Source organism: Coregonus clupeaformis, chromosome 30, assembly GCF_020615455.1.
Source record: "Coregonus clupeaformis isolate EN_2021a chromosome 30, ASM2061545v1, whole genome shotgun sequence".
NCBI lineage: Eukaryota > Metazoa > Chordata > Actinopteri > Salmoniformes > Salmonidae > Coregonus > Coregonus clupeaformis.
This window is the reverse complement of record NC_059221.1, coordinates 7853893-7873034: the sequence shown is the minus strand read 5'-3', so window position 1 is coordinate 7873034 and position 19142 is coordinate 7853893. Positions and strand designations below refer to the sequence as shown.

General features: G+C 40.5%; 1 protein-coding gene across 4 annotated transcripts in view; it reads left to right on the top strand.

The window, feature by feature from the left end:
* Window positions 1-261: 261 nt before the first annotated feature.
* Window positions 262-19142, top strand: part of LOC121546010 (ubiquitin conjugation factor E4 B) — a 101482-nt gene continuing 82601 nt past the window's right edge. For all 4 annotated transcript variants that reach the window (XM_041856973.2, XM_041856975.2, XM_041856974.2 and 1 more), the window contains exons 1-3: window positions 262-545; window positions 1366-1573; window positions 17536-17671. In XM_041856973.2, the coding sequence (XP_041712907.1) occupies window positions 522-545; window positions 1366-1573; window positions 17536-17671 (368 nt within the window). In that variant the 5' untranslated portion in view covers window positions 262-521. The remainder of the gene's footprint in view (window positions 546-1365; window positions 1574-17535; window positions 17672-19142) is intronic.

The window sequence follows — 19142 nt, the reverse complement described above, 5'->3', positions numbered from 1 at the left end:
ATTCAGAAGTCGTTTTTTTCAACGTTACCGAAATGTCACGAACGTCCACTTATATCAGTGCATTCATAACAACCTAACCATTACGAAACTTCTATTCGATCAAATAAGCCTCACGTAGAAAATTAGAAATACAAAAATATGTTGATTAAATTCGACACTCATTGATTCCTGATTTCGGTGGACAGCTTTTGGGCGGAGTACATCCTCTCGCTTCGCCACTTCCTCTCTGTTTTGACACATGTCAGTTCCCAGTCACGTGACACATGATAAAAATGGCCACCTTCGTGTTTTGATGAATAATACTTTTATGTTTGTTTCATTCTTCGTAGAATTTGAATAGATAACACACATTTTGGAGGAAACACTCTTTGTTTTTTTCCCTTTAACTTTACGACAATCAATACAAACTGCTATTTGTTTTACGAGTTAGACTATGCACATTTGTGTATATTAAACAGATAGCTAGCAAGCTGGCTGGCACAATTAGTAAGCTTAAGCTAGCTGGAAATAAAGGAAAAACGATGGAGGAGTTGAGTGCCGACGAGGTAAGATAACGTCTAGATGTTGTTAAAACTACTATTAGTTTGATCCAATATGTGTCGACTACAGTTACTGCTTGTGGTCGTGGTTATCTGTGCAAGTCCATGTCGTTACCTTTTCAAAGCCTAAAGTTAGCTAACTAGCCAAGTCTGTTACGTTAGCTAACGTTACGCATAAAGCCGCAGATGTAACGTTAGTTGTTAGCTAACAACACGCATCTTCGTATGACATGGACTTTAATATAAAAATAAGGGTTTGGATACCTTGAGTCCATTAATGGGTCATGTCATCGTAGTACAGGATATTTAGCTAGTTAGCCCACATAATCTAGCTAGCTAACATATTAACTAACAGTAGCTAACACAGCAGGCCACCATTGTTCAACCCAATCAAGCTAGTTTAGCCGTGTGCCGTTTAGGTATCTAACCAGTTCCTTAGCTAGCCAGATGCCATTTTATTCTTCCCAAAGATGTTGTATGCCAACAACACCTAAATAAATGTTATCGTCAATATCAGTGGTGGCTAGACTGTTGTTTTACCTGCTAGCCGGTGCTATAGCCAGTTAGCTGATAACTAGCTAATGTTATTGTTTGCTGTAATGGTAACGTTAGTTAAGATAAATTAGCATAAAACTTATTAATTTCAATCTAGCTGGCTAACTATTCATTATCATTAACGCTAACGTTACATCATGATTTAATCCACATTTTTTAAACGTATACTAAGTAAACCATGATGATCAAATCAGTGTGAGTATCTCTCATATTTGGTCTGTTATACCGGTAGATCATCATTAACTAACTAGCATTCTTCTGTTCATTGCAGATCCGCAGGAGGAGACTGGCCAGACTGGCAGGAGGACAAACATCCCAGCCCAGCACTCCCCTGACGTCCCCACAGAGAGAGACCCCCCCTGGGCCCCTTCCTGGGACCTCAGGGGGCACACCCCAGCCCCTTCCACCAGCCGCCTCACATGCACTGGGACTCAATGTCCAGAGTGTCACCCCCGCCACCTCTCCTATGGGCGCCTCTGGTATGAGCACATTTTAGACGGAGTACGTTTTTAAAGGGATAGTGTGAGATTTTGTCAATCAAGCCCTTTTTCTACTTACCCAGAGTCCGATTTATTTGTATTATTTAACTTTTATTTAGACTGGGGGGGTCACCGTTGAGACCATGGTCTCATTCTCAAGGGAACCCTGTGAACATGAACACACAATTAAATTCAACATAAAGCTAAATAACAACATCAATACAATAAATACTAAAGATTATTCAAAACAAACAGAACTATTACATATTATATCCCTCAAAATTGATCTAAGCTGCCCATGGAGACCAGTGAGTCCAGCTTCAAGGTGGCCTGAAGGTTATTCCACGAGCTGGGAGCATAAAAACTCAAAGCATTTTTCCCCAGCTCAGTGGAGACCCGCGGGACCTCTGGAACCAGCCAGTCCAGAGAGCGGGTCTGAAAAGACCCGCTTTATATACAAAAAGTAGCCAATGCTGGGCCCTTCTGGTAGTCAGAGACTCCAAGCCAATAGAACTAGACAAAATGCAGTGATGTGTACAAAAATTGTCCCCAGTGATAAAACGCAATGCTGAGTGATAGATGGAGTCTAAAGGTTTTAAAATGGAGGCTGCCGCATGCATGTAGATTATATCACCATAATGAAGTACTGGGAGAAGAGTTTCTTGAACAATCTTCCTTCTACTTTCCAAAGTGAGGCAGGATTTATTTCAATAAATGAAACCAATCTTAATTATCTGCTTTTTTGTCAGTTTTTCAGTGTGTGTTTTAAAAGAGCTTATTGTCAATCCAAATACCCAAGTATTTATAATGGGGATATTGCTCAATTTAGGCTCCCTTTAATGTGCAAATATGCATGTTCTCGGGGTCAATATTACGAGAGCTAGAGAACATACATTTGGTTTTATTAGCGTTTATCACTAATTTAAACTCAGTAAGCAAGTTTTGAATTGAGTCTATACCATGTTAAAGGTCATGAATGGCCTGCTGTACTGAGGGAGCACAGGAGTAAATAACTAATCCATGTAGAGATGAATGTTACAGGTTTTAACAGAGACCAATATAATTGATATAAATAGTGAAGAGAGCAGGGCCCAAAATCGACCCCTGCGGCACACCTTTCATAATATTGAGGAAAATGTCTGTTTGAACCAATTGCAAGATGCCTGATCTAGGCCCATTTCAGACAACCTTTGCACAAGTAAGGCCAACTGTATCAAACGTCTTCATCAGGTCAATAAATAAGGCAGCACAATGGTTTTTATGGTCTAAACAATATAGCACATCTAAGACAAGTGTAGCCACTGAAACTGAATTGAATGAGAAGTTAAAGTTCTAAGCTGAGAGTTGGCCAGGGACTCAAATTTTGGCAAGAGAAGATGGTTTGGAAATTGGACGGTAGTTATCCAAGTCGGAAGGATCTCCGCCTTTGTGTGAGGGAGGACTTGTGCCATTTTCCAGATCGTAGGGAAAACCCCAGAAAGAATTGTCATGATCTCATGGATACCATTTGTATGTCTCTGAGTGCAGCTTGAAGGAAGTTGAAGGTAGTTTCGCGAGCCATTGCTAACTAGCTACAGTGGGGGAAAAAAGTATTCAGTCAGCCACCAATTGTGCAAGTTCTCCCACTTAAAAAGATGAGAGGCCTGTAATTTTCATCATAGGTACACGTCAACTATGACAGACAAAATGAGATTTTTTTCCAGAAAATCACATTGTAGGATTTTTTATGAATTTATTTGCAAATTATGGTGGAAAATAAGTATTTGGTCAATAACAAAAGTTTCTCAATACTTTGTTATATACCCTTTGTTGGCAATGACACAGGTCAAACGTTTTCTGTATTCTTCACAAGGTTTTCACACACTGTTGCTGGTATTTTGGCCCATTCCTCCATGCAGATCTCCTCTAGAGCAGTGATGTTTTGGTGCTGTCGCTGGGCAACACGGACTTTCAACTCCCTCCAAAGATTTTCTATGGGGTTGAGATCTGGAGACTGGCTAGGCCACTCCTTCGTTGCCCGGGCGGTGTGTTTGGGATCATTGTCATGCTGAAAGACCCAGCCACGTTTCATCTTCAATGCCCTTGCTGATGGAAGGAGGTTTTCACTCAAAATCTCACGATACATGGCCCCATTCATTCTTTCCTTTACACGGATCAGTCGTCCTGGTCACTTTGCAGAAAAACAGCCCCAAAGCATGATGTTTCCACCCCCATGCTTCACAGTAGGTATGGTGTTCTTTGGATGCATCTCAGCATTTTTTGTCCTCCAAACACGACGAGTTGAGTTTTTACCAAAAAGTTCTATTTTGGTTTCATCTGACCATATGACATTCTCCCAATCCTCTTCTGGATCATCCAAATGCACTCTAGCAAACTTCAGACGGGCCTGGACATGTACTGGCTTAAGCAGGGGGACACGTCTTGCACTGCAGGATTTGAGTCCCTGGCGGCGTAGTGTGTTACTGATGGTAGGCTTTGTTACTTTGGTCCCAGCTCTCTGCAGGTCATTCACTAGGTCCCCCCGTGTGGTTCTGGGATTTTTGCTCACCGTTCTTGTGATCATTTTGACCCCACGGGGTGAGATTTTGCTTGGAGCCCCAGATCGAGGGAGATTATCAGTGTATGTCTTCCATTTCCTAATAATTGCTCCCACAGTTGATTTATTCAAACCAAGCTGCTTACCTATTGCAGATTCAGTCTTCCCAGCCTGGTGCAGGTCTACAATTTTGTTTCTGGTGTCCTTTGACAGCTCTTTGGTCTTGGCCATAGTGGAGTTTGGAGTGTGACTGTTTGAGGTTGTGGACAGGTGTCTTTTATACTGATAACAAGTTAAAACAGGTGCCATTAATACAGGTAACGAGTGGAGGACAGAGGAGCCTCTTAAAGAAGAAGTTACTGGTCTGTGAGAGCCAGAAATCTTGCTTGTTTGTAGGTGACCAAATACTTATTTTCCACCATAATTTGCAAATAAATTAATTAAATTTTTTATTTTATTTTTTCCTCAATTTGTCTGTCATAGTTGACGTGTACCTATGATGAAAATTACAGGCCTCTCTCATCTTTTTAAGTGGGAGAACTTGCACAATTGGTGGCTGACTAAATACTTTTTTCCCCCACTGTAGCTGTTCCCATAGACTTAGTCATTGCACTAACACAAGTTCCTTCAAACTGCTCGCAGAGACATAAAAATGGTATCCATGAGTTCATCTGACTCTGGGTAAGTAAAACAAGTAATTGCCAAAATCTCGCACTTTCCCTTTTTAAAGATGACTACAATTGATAAAAACATTCAGCAAAGCTTCAATCTTTTGGTTTCACACAATCTCCTACATTGGGAGCTAAACAAGTTTTGTCAGATTGCTAGCTGGCTGTTTCTTGCTGTAAAGGCATTGATGGAGGCTAAATAGTGAATGAAATGGACAGCACACATGAGGCTAAACTTCAATAAAATTCCTTTATTTGCCCTGCATGGACGTGTTTCAGACTCAGCCTTCTACATGAAGAGAAAGACAACAAAAACACAGGTGGCCATAATTAGGCAAATAGGTCAAGTTCACAGACATCACTGGCTAGTAAAAAGCACCACTTACGCTAAAATACTTCACTTCTTAGCCGTGTTGTTTTGAGTGAAAATGCTTATATACAAATGTGTACTTTCCACTAACTAATACCAAAACATCATGATATTTATAATACCAACATTTATGAACACCGTAGTACCATTTCATATAATACTATTGAATTTCTGCCCTTCTGATCTAAAGAACCTGATGGCGCCTGTTTATAAAGTCAGTTTTGTTTATAAATTCATTTGAATTTAAGCAACAGCCACTAGTCTCTTGTATGCGCCGGTCCAATTACATCCACTTCACTTTCATGCGCATATCTCATGTGGCAGCTGTAATCAACCAGCCGCATCCCCTACGATGCCTCACTCACCTGCTTCTCTCCGTCCACTCTTCCAGTGCATATATTTCTAAATCAGTTTCTAAATACAATTTAGCCGTGATGGCGAGCAGTTATGCAGACCCTGATGAGCCTTCTATTGTTAGATTTGTACATTTGTTACATTGGAGCAGCGCACAGAGCGAGCTAAGTTGATGCATTGTATCATTTCATTGCCTGTTAAAACCAGTCTGAGTAGACTTTGCAAGTTCGCTGTCGCGCAGCCTTTTGAGTGCCGGAGGAGGAAAATGGAGCACAGGCATGCTTGCAGTTTACAGGAAAAACAGCTTGTCTCTAGCTTGAACGGCTAAAAAAATTACTCATAGTACCGGAGATACCGTTTTCTTTCTATTGTGATTTGCACGCATTTTATATAATTCATACCGACCTCGTGCCATACCAGGATATTTGGTAATACCGGCACTGAACACAAGGGACGCTATTGTAATCCAAAGGTTAGCAATGCTAATAAGTACATGTAAAATCCCATAGAGAATGCTAACGAGCGCATTGCAAACATTTTATACAGTCTCTGACCTAAAGTATTTGCAGGACAGACATCCCAGCACATAAAGTCAGAAAAGTAAATAAAAAAAATGCTACACAGTGTGATGCACGCACAAAGCTCTTTATCCAGGAGGGGATTCTCTGCTGTTACCAATCGAAACTTGGTTTTGGAAGAAGCTAACTAGTTACTAAATGCGCAACCCAAATGCACAGCATTTAGCAAATGTTGGACAGTTAACTTATTAGTTATAAGATGTCTAGCTGGCAAACATTTAGTTGTGAATTCCATACCTGGACAGTGAGTGACTCACAAGGCTGCGGTCTCTCGTCGTTGTGTGCTTGTAAACAAACACCACATGCCTGGGGACTACTGGTAAGCTTCATAATGAACAATTATGTGACCGCTGAAATGAAGAACACAATCTTCTTTATCACCTAACATATTGCACATGTTGACTGCAGGTATTTACTTAAAAAGTAGCTACAATATTCACATATAAAAAAATAAAAATAAAAACTCATAGAAATAGTTTCAATGTTATTGAAAAAAACATCCCGTGGCTATTTCCAAATATCCCAAGCCTAGTCTAGGCAAATTTGATTGGCACAGGAAGAAAGGAAAAGGGTCTACTACTCATGAGATGTGCTTCAAAGTTAGGATTCCCTAATGTAAGCGTAAACTATATATAAAACATTTCTCTTTCTGGTGCTCCTTCAATTCTGTTTGGTGCCTAACATTTTAAAAGTTGGGAGCAGTGTGTGTTTGAGGGAGACAGAGAGAGTGTGAGGAAGGGAGGGAGGGAGCATCCGGTGCCTTCATCCTTGGGGGGCTTCGAGATCGGATCCGGAGGTACCTGCACCTTCGTCCCCTGTTCTGACTCCCTCTCCGATGGCTTCTACTGTGAATGAGGCTTCGTTGGTTATGGGAGGCTCGAACCGGGTGCGAAGAGTTGCGGGCATGCAAGATTCCGCAAGTCCTCGACGGTTCTCCCGAATCATGCAAGGCATAGGAATGGGCGGATTTCCTCTTCCATCTCGCAACTCCTCGACAGGTCTCCCGAATCATGCAATGCATAGGAATGGGTGGATTTCCTCTTCCATCTCGCCGGCTGTTGTCTTAGGTAGCTCTGTGCTAAGAAACGTCTCGGTTTCTGGAGCAAAAACCCTGTGCTACCTCAGGGCTAAAGTACAGGAAATAACTAGGCTGCTCCCCACCGTTTTACGTCAGCACACGGAGATTGATCCTGTTGTAGTCCTTGTGGGATTTAATGACATTAGGAATGGTAGCTCGGAATGGCTGAAACAGGATTTTGATGAATTGATTGGGTCTCTGCTGGACACCAAAAACCATCCTGTCATTTCTGGCCCTGTGCCCTCGCTGGGTCGAGGTAGTGAAAGTTTTAGCAGGCTATTAGCACTTCACAACTGGCTATGTGACTACTGCAGCTCCTTGGGTGTAACTTTTGTAGACAATTTTGACACCTTTTTGAAAGCAGAGGATGCTGTATAAGGAGGATGGGATCCACCCTAATCAATTGGGTGCCTGGATCCTGTCCAAACACTACAAGGCAACGCTGAGGCATTGACTGATCAAATCAAGCTCCTCAAAGGTATTTACTCCAATTAAATCACAGTGATATCATTCATCCACAGCTTCCAATGTTGATAGGGTATTGTAAATAGTAATTCTGTGCCTGTTAATTTAATTTCCACTGTTAGCTCCACTTATGCTATTAATAGTTTTATATCAAGCTATCGTTGTGCTACATGTGCTCATAAGCACAGGGGTATTGTCAATAGTGATCTTGTGCACATTTATCTGAATTCAACTATTAGTGCTGCAACTTAGAATCCAATCAGGAAGCCTATTGTGGCTAGCTCATCCATTCCATTTGATCTTCCTGCTGTTTTCAAATCTCGCAGAGGGCTTGGACTGTTACATATAAATGTGCAAAGGCTGATGTCTAAACTGGACTTTCTGGGTGCATGACACTAGGCCAGACGTTCTGGTTATCTCAGAGACCTGGCTGAATAATTAGATTATGGATGTGATAGACAAAATAAAGGGAGAGTGGTGGCAATTTATTTAAGATCTTATGTCATCATACTCTCTTATCACCTGTCCCCAAAATGTGTGAGCTGTTGGTTATAAAAGTGGCCATCAGCCAAAATATGCATATTTATTGCTGCAGTCTACTGACCCCGCCTCTTTCTGGTATCTGAACTGGTTGTGTTAGATCTAAATCTTGACTGGCTTTCACATGCTTCAGATCAGTTTAAGAATATCTGTCTTGAGTTCCACTTGACTCAGCTGATAACGAAGCCCACTCTGATTAATGTAAAAAACCTAACTAACTCCTCATTGATTGACCTTACCCTGATTAACCGTCCCCATAAGTATTTGGCTAGTGGTGTATTTGCAAGCTATTTAGGCAATTGAGAAATAGGTGCACTGCCTTGGTTAAACAGGCCAAATCAAACTACTTCCTTAGCGCTATGACAGACTCTGTTAGTGATCCTTCTAAATTCTGGAAAACCGTTACTTCACTAAAGCGGGGTAATTCCCCTGCCTAAGCAAGTCGTTTACGGCTCCAGTGTCAATATTGAAAAAGTTAAGATTTGTGGTCATACTGGTCTTGGCTAGTCAGATGACTGTTCTTCCCACATACAGCCTCCAGTTGCCTCGCTGTATGATCAGTCAACCTCACATGACTTGGGAAATGGTAGTCATGTTTTTTTTGGCAACTGACAGAAACAGAAGTTCTTGCTGACTTATTATCTATTGACACCAAGAAGTCGTTAGGGTCTGACAATTTGGACTCGTCTTTGCTTAAGTATTTAGCGCCCCTCATTGCTGCTTCAGTAACACCATTTTTATTTTACTTTAGTTTCTGGAAATATTCCAAAAGTGTGGAAAGCAGCTTTTGTGCAACCATTCTATAAGGGCGGGTATAGTAGTGATTTTGATAATTATTGACCCATTTCCAGGCTCCCTTGTCTTGTGAAAATACTAGAATCATTGGTCAACAAACAGCTACGTTATTTTCTATATGTAAGTGGTATTCTTAATGTTAATCAATCTGGATTCAGACCTAAACATAGCACCACTACAGTGTAACAGTCTTGCTTCTGTCCCTCTCCTCGCCCCAACCTGGGCTTGAACCAGGGACCCTCTGCACACATCGACAACAGTCACCCTCAAAGCATTGTTACCTATTGCTCTATAAATCCGCAGCCCTTGCAGAGCAAGGGAAACAACTACTTCATGGTCTCAGAGCGAGTGATGTCACAGATTGAAACGCTAATAGCGCGCACCGCTAACTAGCTAGCCATTTCACAATGGTTACGCTTGTTTGAAATTATATTGCAAATGCCTTAGATGATAGAATTGTGCTGCCATGTATGTAGACTTGTCAAAAGCTTTTGATACTGTAGACCATGTTATTCTGTTGAATAAGCTGTCCTCAATAGGGTTGGGTGCTGATGGTTTCATAATTATCTCAATGACTGAACTCAGGCCATCAAGGTAGATGGGGTCAAATCTGAGTCCCTTGAGTTACATAAAGGGGTGCCCAAAGGTTTGATATTCGGCCCACTACTGTTTACAATCTATGTAAATAACATTGGTAATGCTGTAAAAGAAAATATACAGTTGAAGTTGGAAGTATACTTAGACCTTAGCCAAATAAATTTTAAACTCAGTTTTTCACAATTCCTGACATTTAATCCTAGTAAAAATTCCCTGTCTTAGGTCAGTTAGGATCACCACTTTATTTTAAGAATGTGAAATGTCAGAATAATAGTAGAGAATTATTTATTTCAGCTTTTATTTATTTCATCACGTTCCCAGTGGGTCAGAAGTTTACATACACTCAATTAGTATTTGGGAGCATTGCCTTTAAATTGTTTAACTTGGGTCAAACGTTTCGGGTAGACTTCAACCTTCCCGCAATAAGTTGCATTCCTCCTGACAGAGCTGGTGTAACTGTCAGGTTTGTAGGCCTCGTTGCTCGCACATACTTTTTTCAGTTCTGGATTGAGGTCAGGGCTTTGTGATGGCCACTCCAATACCTTGACTTTGTTGTCCTAAAGCCATTTTGGCACAACTTTGGAAGTATGCTTGGGGTCATTGTCCATTTGGAAGACCCATTTGCGACCAAGCTTTAACTTCCTGACTGATGTCTTGAGATGTTGCTTCAATATATCCACATAATTTTCCTTCCTCATGATGCCATCTATTTTGTGAAGTGCACCAGTCCCTCCTGCAGCAAAGCACCCCCACAGCATGATGCTGCCACCCCCGTGCTTCATGGTTGGGATGGTGTTCTTCGGCTTGCAAGCCACCCCCTTTTTCTCCAAACGTAACGATGGTCATTATGGCCAAACAGTTCATTTTTCTCCAAAATGTACGATCTTTGTCCCCATGTGCAGTTGCAAACCGTAGTCTGGCTTTTTTATGGCGGTTTTGGAGCAGTGGCTTATAATAATAATAATATGCCATTTAGCAGACGCTTTTATCCAAAGCGACTTACAGTCGTGCGTGCATACATTTTTTTGTGTATGGGTGGTCCCGGGGATCGAACCCACTACCTTGGCGTTACAAGCGCCGTGCTCTACCAGCTGAGCTACAGAGGACCGCTTCTTCCTTGCTGAGTGGCCTTTCAGGTTATGTCGCTATAGGGCTTGTTTTTACTGTGGATATAGATACTTTTGTACCTGTTTCCTCCAGCATCTTCACAAGGTCCTTTGCTGTTGTTCTGGGATTGATTAGGCTTTTCACATCAAAGTACGTTCATCTCTAGGAGACAGAACGCGTCTCTTTCCTGAGCGGTATGATGGCTGCGTGGTCCCAAGGTGTTTATACTTGCGTACTATTGTTTGTACAGATGAACGTGGTACCTTCTGGTGTTTGGAAACTGCTCCCAAGGATGAACCAGACTTGTGGAGGTCTACCATTTTTTTTCTGAGGTCTTTGCTGATTTCTTTTAATTTTCCCATGATGTCAAGCAAAGAGGCACTGAGTTTGAAGGTAGGCCTTGAAATACATCCACAGGTACACCTCCAATTGACTCAGATTATGTAAATTAGCCTATCAGAAGCTTCTAAAGCCATGACAGCATTTCCTGGAATTTTCCAAGCTGTTTAAGGCACCGTCAATTTAGTGTATGTCAACTTCTGACCCACTGGAATTGTGATACAGTGAATTATAAATTAAATAATCTGTCTGTAAACAATTGTTGGAAAAATTACTTGTCATGCACAAAGTAGATGTCCTAACCAACTTGCCAAAACTATAGTTTGTTAACAAGAAATTAGTGGAGCGGTTGAAAAATGAGTTTTAATGATTCCAACCTAAGTGTATGTAAACTTCCGACTTCAACTGTATATATTAATTTGTATGCAGATGATGGTGTTGTATTCCATTGCGCCATCGGTTGGCCAAGCCTTTTCACATTTGAAGTCTGATTTTCAAGCACGCGGAGGTCACTGTTGGATCTAATGTTAGTGCTGAATGTCCAATAACCCAGATTTAAATTAATTTGTAATGACTAGTTTATACGGTACCCAAATTGAGCGACTTCCTTCCTACAAATATCTTGGTATCTGGCTTGATAACAAACTGCCGTTTTATAAAAACAAATATATAAAAAATCTTGGCACTGAGCTGGTGAAGAAGTGGAAATTCAGGGTTGGTTTCTTTTACAGAAACAAAGCGTGTCTGACTTGTTAATAGGAAGGAAATTGTCCAGGCCATTTTTCTTTATATTTTAGATTACGGGGATATTGTCTATATGCATGCAGCTGTATCTACACTTTAACCAGTATATGCTGTTTTCCATTGTGCCCTTAGGTTTATTACTGATGATGGTTATAGAACTCACCATTGTGCTTTGGTTCAAAAAGTGGGTTGGTATGTAAGGAGAGGGCAGCATTTTCTTGTATACAAAGCACTCAAGCAGACACTTCCTATGCATCTATCAATTTAGACTTAAAATTACCAAACCCCGTCTCAGGCTTGGATAACACTGGTGGCCCCTTGTCTCCACAGAGTTGGGTAAAGCTGCTTTTAGTTTTTGTGTGCCCTTTATGTAGAACAACTTACAGAGCTCTCTGAAATTCGATGTTCTGGTCCCCCTTGGTCAGTTCAGAGTAATGGTCGGAGACCTCTGTTGATAAATGTCTGTTTTTCTTAGTGTTTTGTAATGTAGTTATGCAGGTCTCATCTGTAAAAGAGACCCTAGTCTCAGTATGACTTACCTGTCTTTTTTTTATTAATAAAAAAAAATCATTTCCTAAAATAGGCTTAGCTTGTCTGGACTCTTTAATCAGATAGAAAAAAATAAAATAAAAGGTGTCTTGTTGCATGTGTGCAGTGAATGATGACAGGTGCCAGTTTTGCATTTCCTGGCTCCCTCATTAAATGGGGTGCAGCTGAATGAAACCAAGCCAAACTCCTTTCATGATTCACCCTATAGGTTGCATAGCCTATATTGTAATATTTTCAGTAGCATATTATTTTTCCAGTGGTATATGAATTTTCTTTCATTACTGGGTCCTTTCTAGCCACTTTGAACAACATATTGCCACAGAGAATGACCGCAGCACCGTAGGTGGTGTTATACGAATGGTTCGGAAAAGTGGAGGGAAAAACTAATCTGACTTGGTGTGAATGGTTTAGTGCATCAAAATTGAAATCTGTATTTTTTTCGGAATTCCTATTTAATCTGACATTTCTTAATTTGCATACTAGACTTATATTTAAGGTAATAACTTGAATAATAATAATGAAATGCTACTGATAATGTAGTGTAATGGTATTAGTGAAGTTACAGAGAAAAGCCACGTGTTTCTTTTGAGCCTGATATGTGGCAATCCCCCCACACCCAGGTAAATTGGCCTGGCAAATTACCGTAACGTCAAATTCCAAGACCGCCACAGCCCTAGTGAACAGTGTGAAGTTAAATTCAATGTGTTGTATTGAGTAGAAGGTTTTTGCGTAGCACATGCGCAGAATGTTTAGAAAATGGAACAAGGGGACGTGGCGAACATGACGCTAGGCCACTGATTTTCCCCCTCGTGGTATCACGATACTACTCGGTACACTACTTTCCACTCAGTCGGGCTGAAAAGAGACAAAGTTCAGTAACTTTGATAGGCAATCTGGTTTTAAGTAGTTCCAGGACTCTTGCTTTGAGCAGATGCAAAGTATCAAAATAGGCCTAATTCTATGTTGAGGTACGCTTATTTGTTAGTAAATTGACCTTGACTAGTTGGGAAAACCTGGTAGCCTCGAACTAATAGCAACCAGCTGTGGAATCACCATGAACAAACTTGGTCTCAAAGCAAAACAAAGTCTCCCGGACCTACCATCGTGCCCTTTACCAGGAAAGTACACAGTCACTGTGCCATGCGTGCACTCGTCTTGGCCTAAGTTCAGCTAAGGGCACATGGATGAGTGATAACATTCTCAGCCAGCGGTTCCGGTTCGTAGAAGTCAGTTGAAAGCAGTATGGCATTTCATAGGCTATTCCCAGATTGTGGGCATATTTTTGAACATTTCATTCATTTGCAGTTATTTTACTTATTTTGTATTTATTTAACCTTTTTTAACTAGGCAAGTCAGTTAAGAACAAATTCTTATTTACAATGACGGCCTAGCTAGATGGCCTTTCCTAGGATTTGGCTCTGAAGTCCATGGGAGATATACAGTGCCTTCAGAAAGGATTCACACCCCTTGACTTTTTCCACATTTTGTCTTACAGCCTGAATTTAAAATTGATTAAATTGAGATTTTACACACAATATCCCATAATGTCAAAGTGGAAATATGTTTTTGGAATCTTTTACAAATTCATAAAAAATGAAAAGCTCAAATGTCTTGAATCAAGAAGGATTCAACCCCTTTATGGCAATTCTAAATATGTTCAGGAGTAAAAAAAAGTGTTTTTAACATGATATTTTTAATGACTACCTCATCTCTGTGCCCCACACATACACATCTGTAAGGTCCCTCAGTCGAGCAGTGAATTTAAAAAACAAATCTAACTGCAAAGACCAGGGAGGTTTTCTAATGCCTCGCAAAGAAGGGCACCTTTTGGTAGATGGGTAAAAAAAAGATATTGAATATCCCTTTTGAGCAGGGAGAAGTTATTAATTACACTTTGGATGGTGTATCAATACACCCAATCACTGCAAAGATAGACATCTTTCCTAACTAAAAAGTTGGCAGAGAGAAAGGAAACCGCTCAAGGATTTCACCATGAGTCCAATGATGACTTTAAAACAGTTAAAGAGTTCAATGGCTGTGATAGGAGAACTGAGGATGGCTCAACAACATTGTAGTTACTCCACAATACTAACCTAATTGACAGAGTGAAAAGAAGGAAGCCGGTACAGAATACAAATATTACAAAACATGCATCCTGTTTGCAACAAGGCACTAAAGTAATACTGCAAGAAATGTGGCAAAGCAGTTCACTTTTTGTCCTGAATACAAAGTGATATGTTTGGGGCAAATCAAATACAATACATTACTGAGTACCACTCTCCATATATTCAAGCATACAGTCCTTTCGGAAAGTACTGACCTTGACTTTTTCAACATTTTGTTACGTTACAGCCTTAATAATATGACATTTAGAAAAGTATTCAGAACCTTTACTCAGTACTTATTGAAGCACTTTTGGCAGCGATTACATCCTTGATTCTCCTTGAGTTTTGGTACCCTTCCCCAGATCTGTGCCTCGACACAGTCCTGTCTCAGAGCTCTACGGACAATTCCTTCGACCTCATGGCTTGGTTTTTGCTCTGACATGCACTGTCAACTGTGGGACATTATATAGACAGGTGTGTGCCTGTTTTTAAAATCATGTCCAATCAATTGAATTTACCACAGGTGGACTCCAATGAAGTTGTAGAAACATCTCAAGGATGATCAATGGAAACAGGATGCAGCTGAGCTCAATTTCGAGTCTCATAGCAAAAGGTCTGAATACTTATGTAAATAAGGTATTTCTGTTGTTTTTTTTAAATAATAAATTTGCTAACATTTAAAAAAAACTGTTTTCACTTTGTAATTATGGGGTATTGTGTGTGTATATTGATAAAATAAATAAATACTTGTATCCATTTTAGAATATATCCTAGAGGAAAACCTGGTTCAGTCTGCTTTCCACCAGACACTGGGAGATGATTTCACCTTTCAGCAGGATAATAACCTACAAAACAAGGCCAAATCTATACTGGAGTTGCTTACCAAGAAGACTGAATGTTCCGGAGTGGCAGTTACAGTTTTGACTTAAATCTACTTAGAAAATCTATGGCAAGACGTGAAAATGGTTGTCTAGCAATGATCAATAACCAATTTAAAAGATCTTGAAGAATTTTGAAAATAATAATGGGCAAAAGTTGCAATATCCAGGTGTGGAAAGCTCTTAGACTTACCCAGAAAGACTGAAATCTGTAATCGCTGCCAAAGTTGCTTTTTGACTCAGGGGTGTGAATACTTATGTAAATTAAATATGTATTTCATTTTCAATAAATTTGCTAAAACTATCTTTCATTATGGGGTATTATGTGTGTGTGTGTCGATGGGGGAGACAAATCTATTTAATCCATTTTGAATTCAGGCTGTAACACAAACAAATGTGGAATAAGTCAAGGGGTATGAATACTTTCTGGATGCACTGTAAACTACCTTGGTGACCATGAGTGAAAGCACTCTGAAATGGACCTGGGATTTGACAAGCTAAAGGCAGTGATACTGAATGCTGTTGTCATCAGAAACCGCAGCGGCATCATATTGTTGCAGCCATTGTTGCATCGGTTTGAGGAATGCTGCTTTCACAAACGCATACAGTTTTCCAGAGCTTACACTATGGATTAATACAATCTCACCCCTGTTGTTTGTCCTGTTAGCTACCTTTTATGATTGACTGACAGATCCGAGTTAGCATCATGCTTTAACAATAACACCCCATGTACTATTTAGCTCTGTTGGTAGAGCATGGTGCTTGTAACGTCAGGTTAATGGGTTCGTTTCCCGGGACCACCCATACGTAAAATGTATGCATGCATGACTGTGAGTTGCTTTGGATAATAGCGTCTGCTAAATGGCATATTATTATTGTATATTATATACGTATTATTTATAGATATATTATTATGTTCTAAATATTATACATCTTTCCGGTAGGACAGAAGACATTCATTTTCAATAGAGGCAGTCCGCACCATTGCGGTCCAGCTGCCACACTATTCTACATGTCACAGGGGCATGTCTGTTCTACACAATGTATTTCTATTTGTCTACATTATGCCCTGCTAAACACGGTCCATATTATGACAGGGTTTCTGTAGTCAGGTGGTTATTCCTGCCCTTTCATTAGCCATCGGATATGGGCCTTAATCAGCTTTGTCCTTGACTGTCGAGTAGACAGGCTTTCCAATTCACAAAGACTTACCCAGCTGTGTGTTCAATCACCTCTGGTTGCCTACAGTACATTCGCATAGTATTCAGACCCCTTTGACTTTTTCCACATTTTGTTACGTTACAGCCTAAATTTTTTAGAAATGTTTGGAAATTTATCAAAATATAAATTAAATACAAATACCTTATTTACATAAGGATTCAGACCCTTTGCTATGAGACTTGAAATTGAGCTCTGGTGCATCCTGTTTCCATTGATCATCCTTGATGTTTCTACAACTTGATTGGAGTTCACCTGTGGTAAATTCGATTGATTGGACATGATTTGGAAAGGGACACAACTGTCTATATAAGGTCCCACAGTTGACAGTGCATGTCAGAACAAAAACCAAGCCATGAGGTCGATGGAATTTTCCGTAGAGCTCCGAGACAGGATTGTGTCGAGGCACAGATCTGGGGAAGGGTACCAAAACATTTCTGAAGCGTTCAAGGTCCACAAGAACACAGTGGCCTCCATCATTCTTAAATGGAAGAAGTTTGGATCCACCAAGACTTCTCTGGAGAGACCAGCTCTCCCCATCCAACCTGACAGAGCTTGAGAGGATCTGCAAAGAAGAATGGGAGAAACTCCCCAAATACAGGTGTGCCAAGCTTGTAGGGTCATACCCAAGAAGACTCGAGGCTGTAATCGCTGCCAAAGGTGCTTCAACAAAGTACTGAGTAAAGGGTCTGAATACTTACGTAAATGTGATATTTCAGTTTTTTATTTTTAATAAATTTGCAAACATTTCTAGACCTGTTTTTGCTTTGTCATTATGGGGTATTGTGTGTAGATTGAAGAAAAATAAAAAACATTGAATCCATTGTAGAACAAGGCTGTAACGTAACAAAATGTGGAAAAAGTGAATGGGTCTGAATACTTTCTTAATGCAATGTAGTGTACTACTTTTGACCATGACCTAAAGTAGTAGGCCATTTGGGAAAGTATATTTTTTCTTCTTCTGTTGCCATTGCTTATTTTCTTCCTGTCGTACCTGTAGCCCTTGCTTATTTGTATTTTTTCTTGTCATACCTGTTCCAGGTGTGGCGTACTGCAGTCAGAGCAGCGAGGGCGTGAGCTCCCTCTCCAGCTCTCCCTCCAACAGCCTGGAGACCCAGTCCCAGAGTCTGTCCAGATCTCAGAGCATGGACATTGACACCGCCTCCTGTGAAAAGAGGTGAGCAACTCGGATCGGTCGTTTCAAAACCGACCCTTAGCCCCTATAGTGCCAAGCCATTCAGTTCTGAGTGGATTTGGTAGGAGGTGGAAGCAATATGGAGACTCAGAAGGAAAGATAAAGCTATTGCCAATCATACAGAAAGAGTGCGAGGGATAAACGTCCACCTCCTCTCTCGAGGAAAGGTTGGCGCTTCCAGGCAGCCGCTCGAGAGTAATGTGTTACAATGTTTGACATTTTTTGTTTTTTTAATCTGTATTTTTTGTCGCACTGCATACATTTCCTTGCTCTTTTACGGATTAAGCATGGCTTTGATAACGATGGATTGTATAAACGTTGTGGAATGCTCATCACAATTTCTATGGATTTACAAAAAACATGCATCTCCACTGGCACCGCATATCCGAGACAAACTTCAGTGCTTCAGGGCCTCCCTAGTGGCCCAGCGTCCCCCCCCCCTCAGGTTCTCTGGCAGGCTATTCCAGAGGCTGGGGGCTTAGTAAGGCTGCCTCTCCATGCCTCTTGGTCCTAGGCTTTGGATAGTTAAAAGGCCAGTGCCAGAGGATCTGAGGGTACATAACTCATGTCTGCAATGTTTTGTAGTGATTCTTATGTTGATGATGTAAAGAATATTTGCTGGTGTGTAATGAGGAGCAACCAGATGCTGAGCTTGACACATTTTATGAAATTGCTTATTCCAGTTACTAATAAGCATGCACCCATTTAAGAAAATGACTGTTAAAACCCCTTGGATTGATGATGAATTGAAAAATGGTATGATTGAGAAGGATGAGGCAAAAGATATGGCAAGTAAGTCTGGCAGCACAACCGATTGGCAAACGTACTGCAAATTGAGAAATAATGTGACGAAACTAAATAAAAAATAAACTATACTATGAAACAAAAAGAAATCATATACGAATGATAGTAAAAAGCTTTGGAGCACCTTAAATGACATTTTGGGAAAAAATGCAAACACTGCTCCATCATTCATTGAATCAGATGGCTCATCCATCACAAAACCCACTGATATTGCTAACTACTTTAATAATTTTTTCATTAGCAAATTTAGGCATGACATGCCAGCAACACACGCTGACACTACACATCTAAGTATATCTGACCAAATTATGAAAGGCAAACATTGTACTTTTGAATTCCGTAAAGTGAGTGTGGAAGAGGTGAAAAAATTGTCTATCAACAATGACAAGCCACTGGGGTCTGACAACCTGAATGGAAAATTACTGAGGATAATGGCGGACGATATTGCCACTCCTATTTGCCATATCTTCAATTTAAGCCTACTAGAAAGTATGTGCCCTCATGCCTGGAGGGAAGCAAAAGTAATTCCGCTACCCAAGAATAGTAAAGCCCCTTTTACTGGCTCAAATAGCCGACCAATCCACCTGTTACCAACCCTTAGTAAGCTTCTGGAAAAAATAGTTTCACCAGATACAATGCTATTTTACAG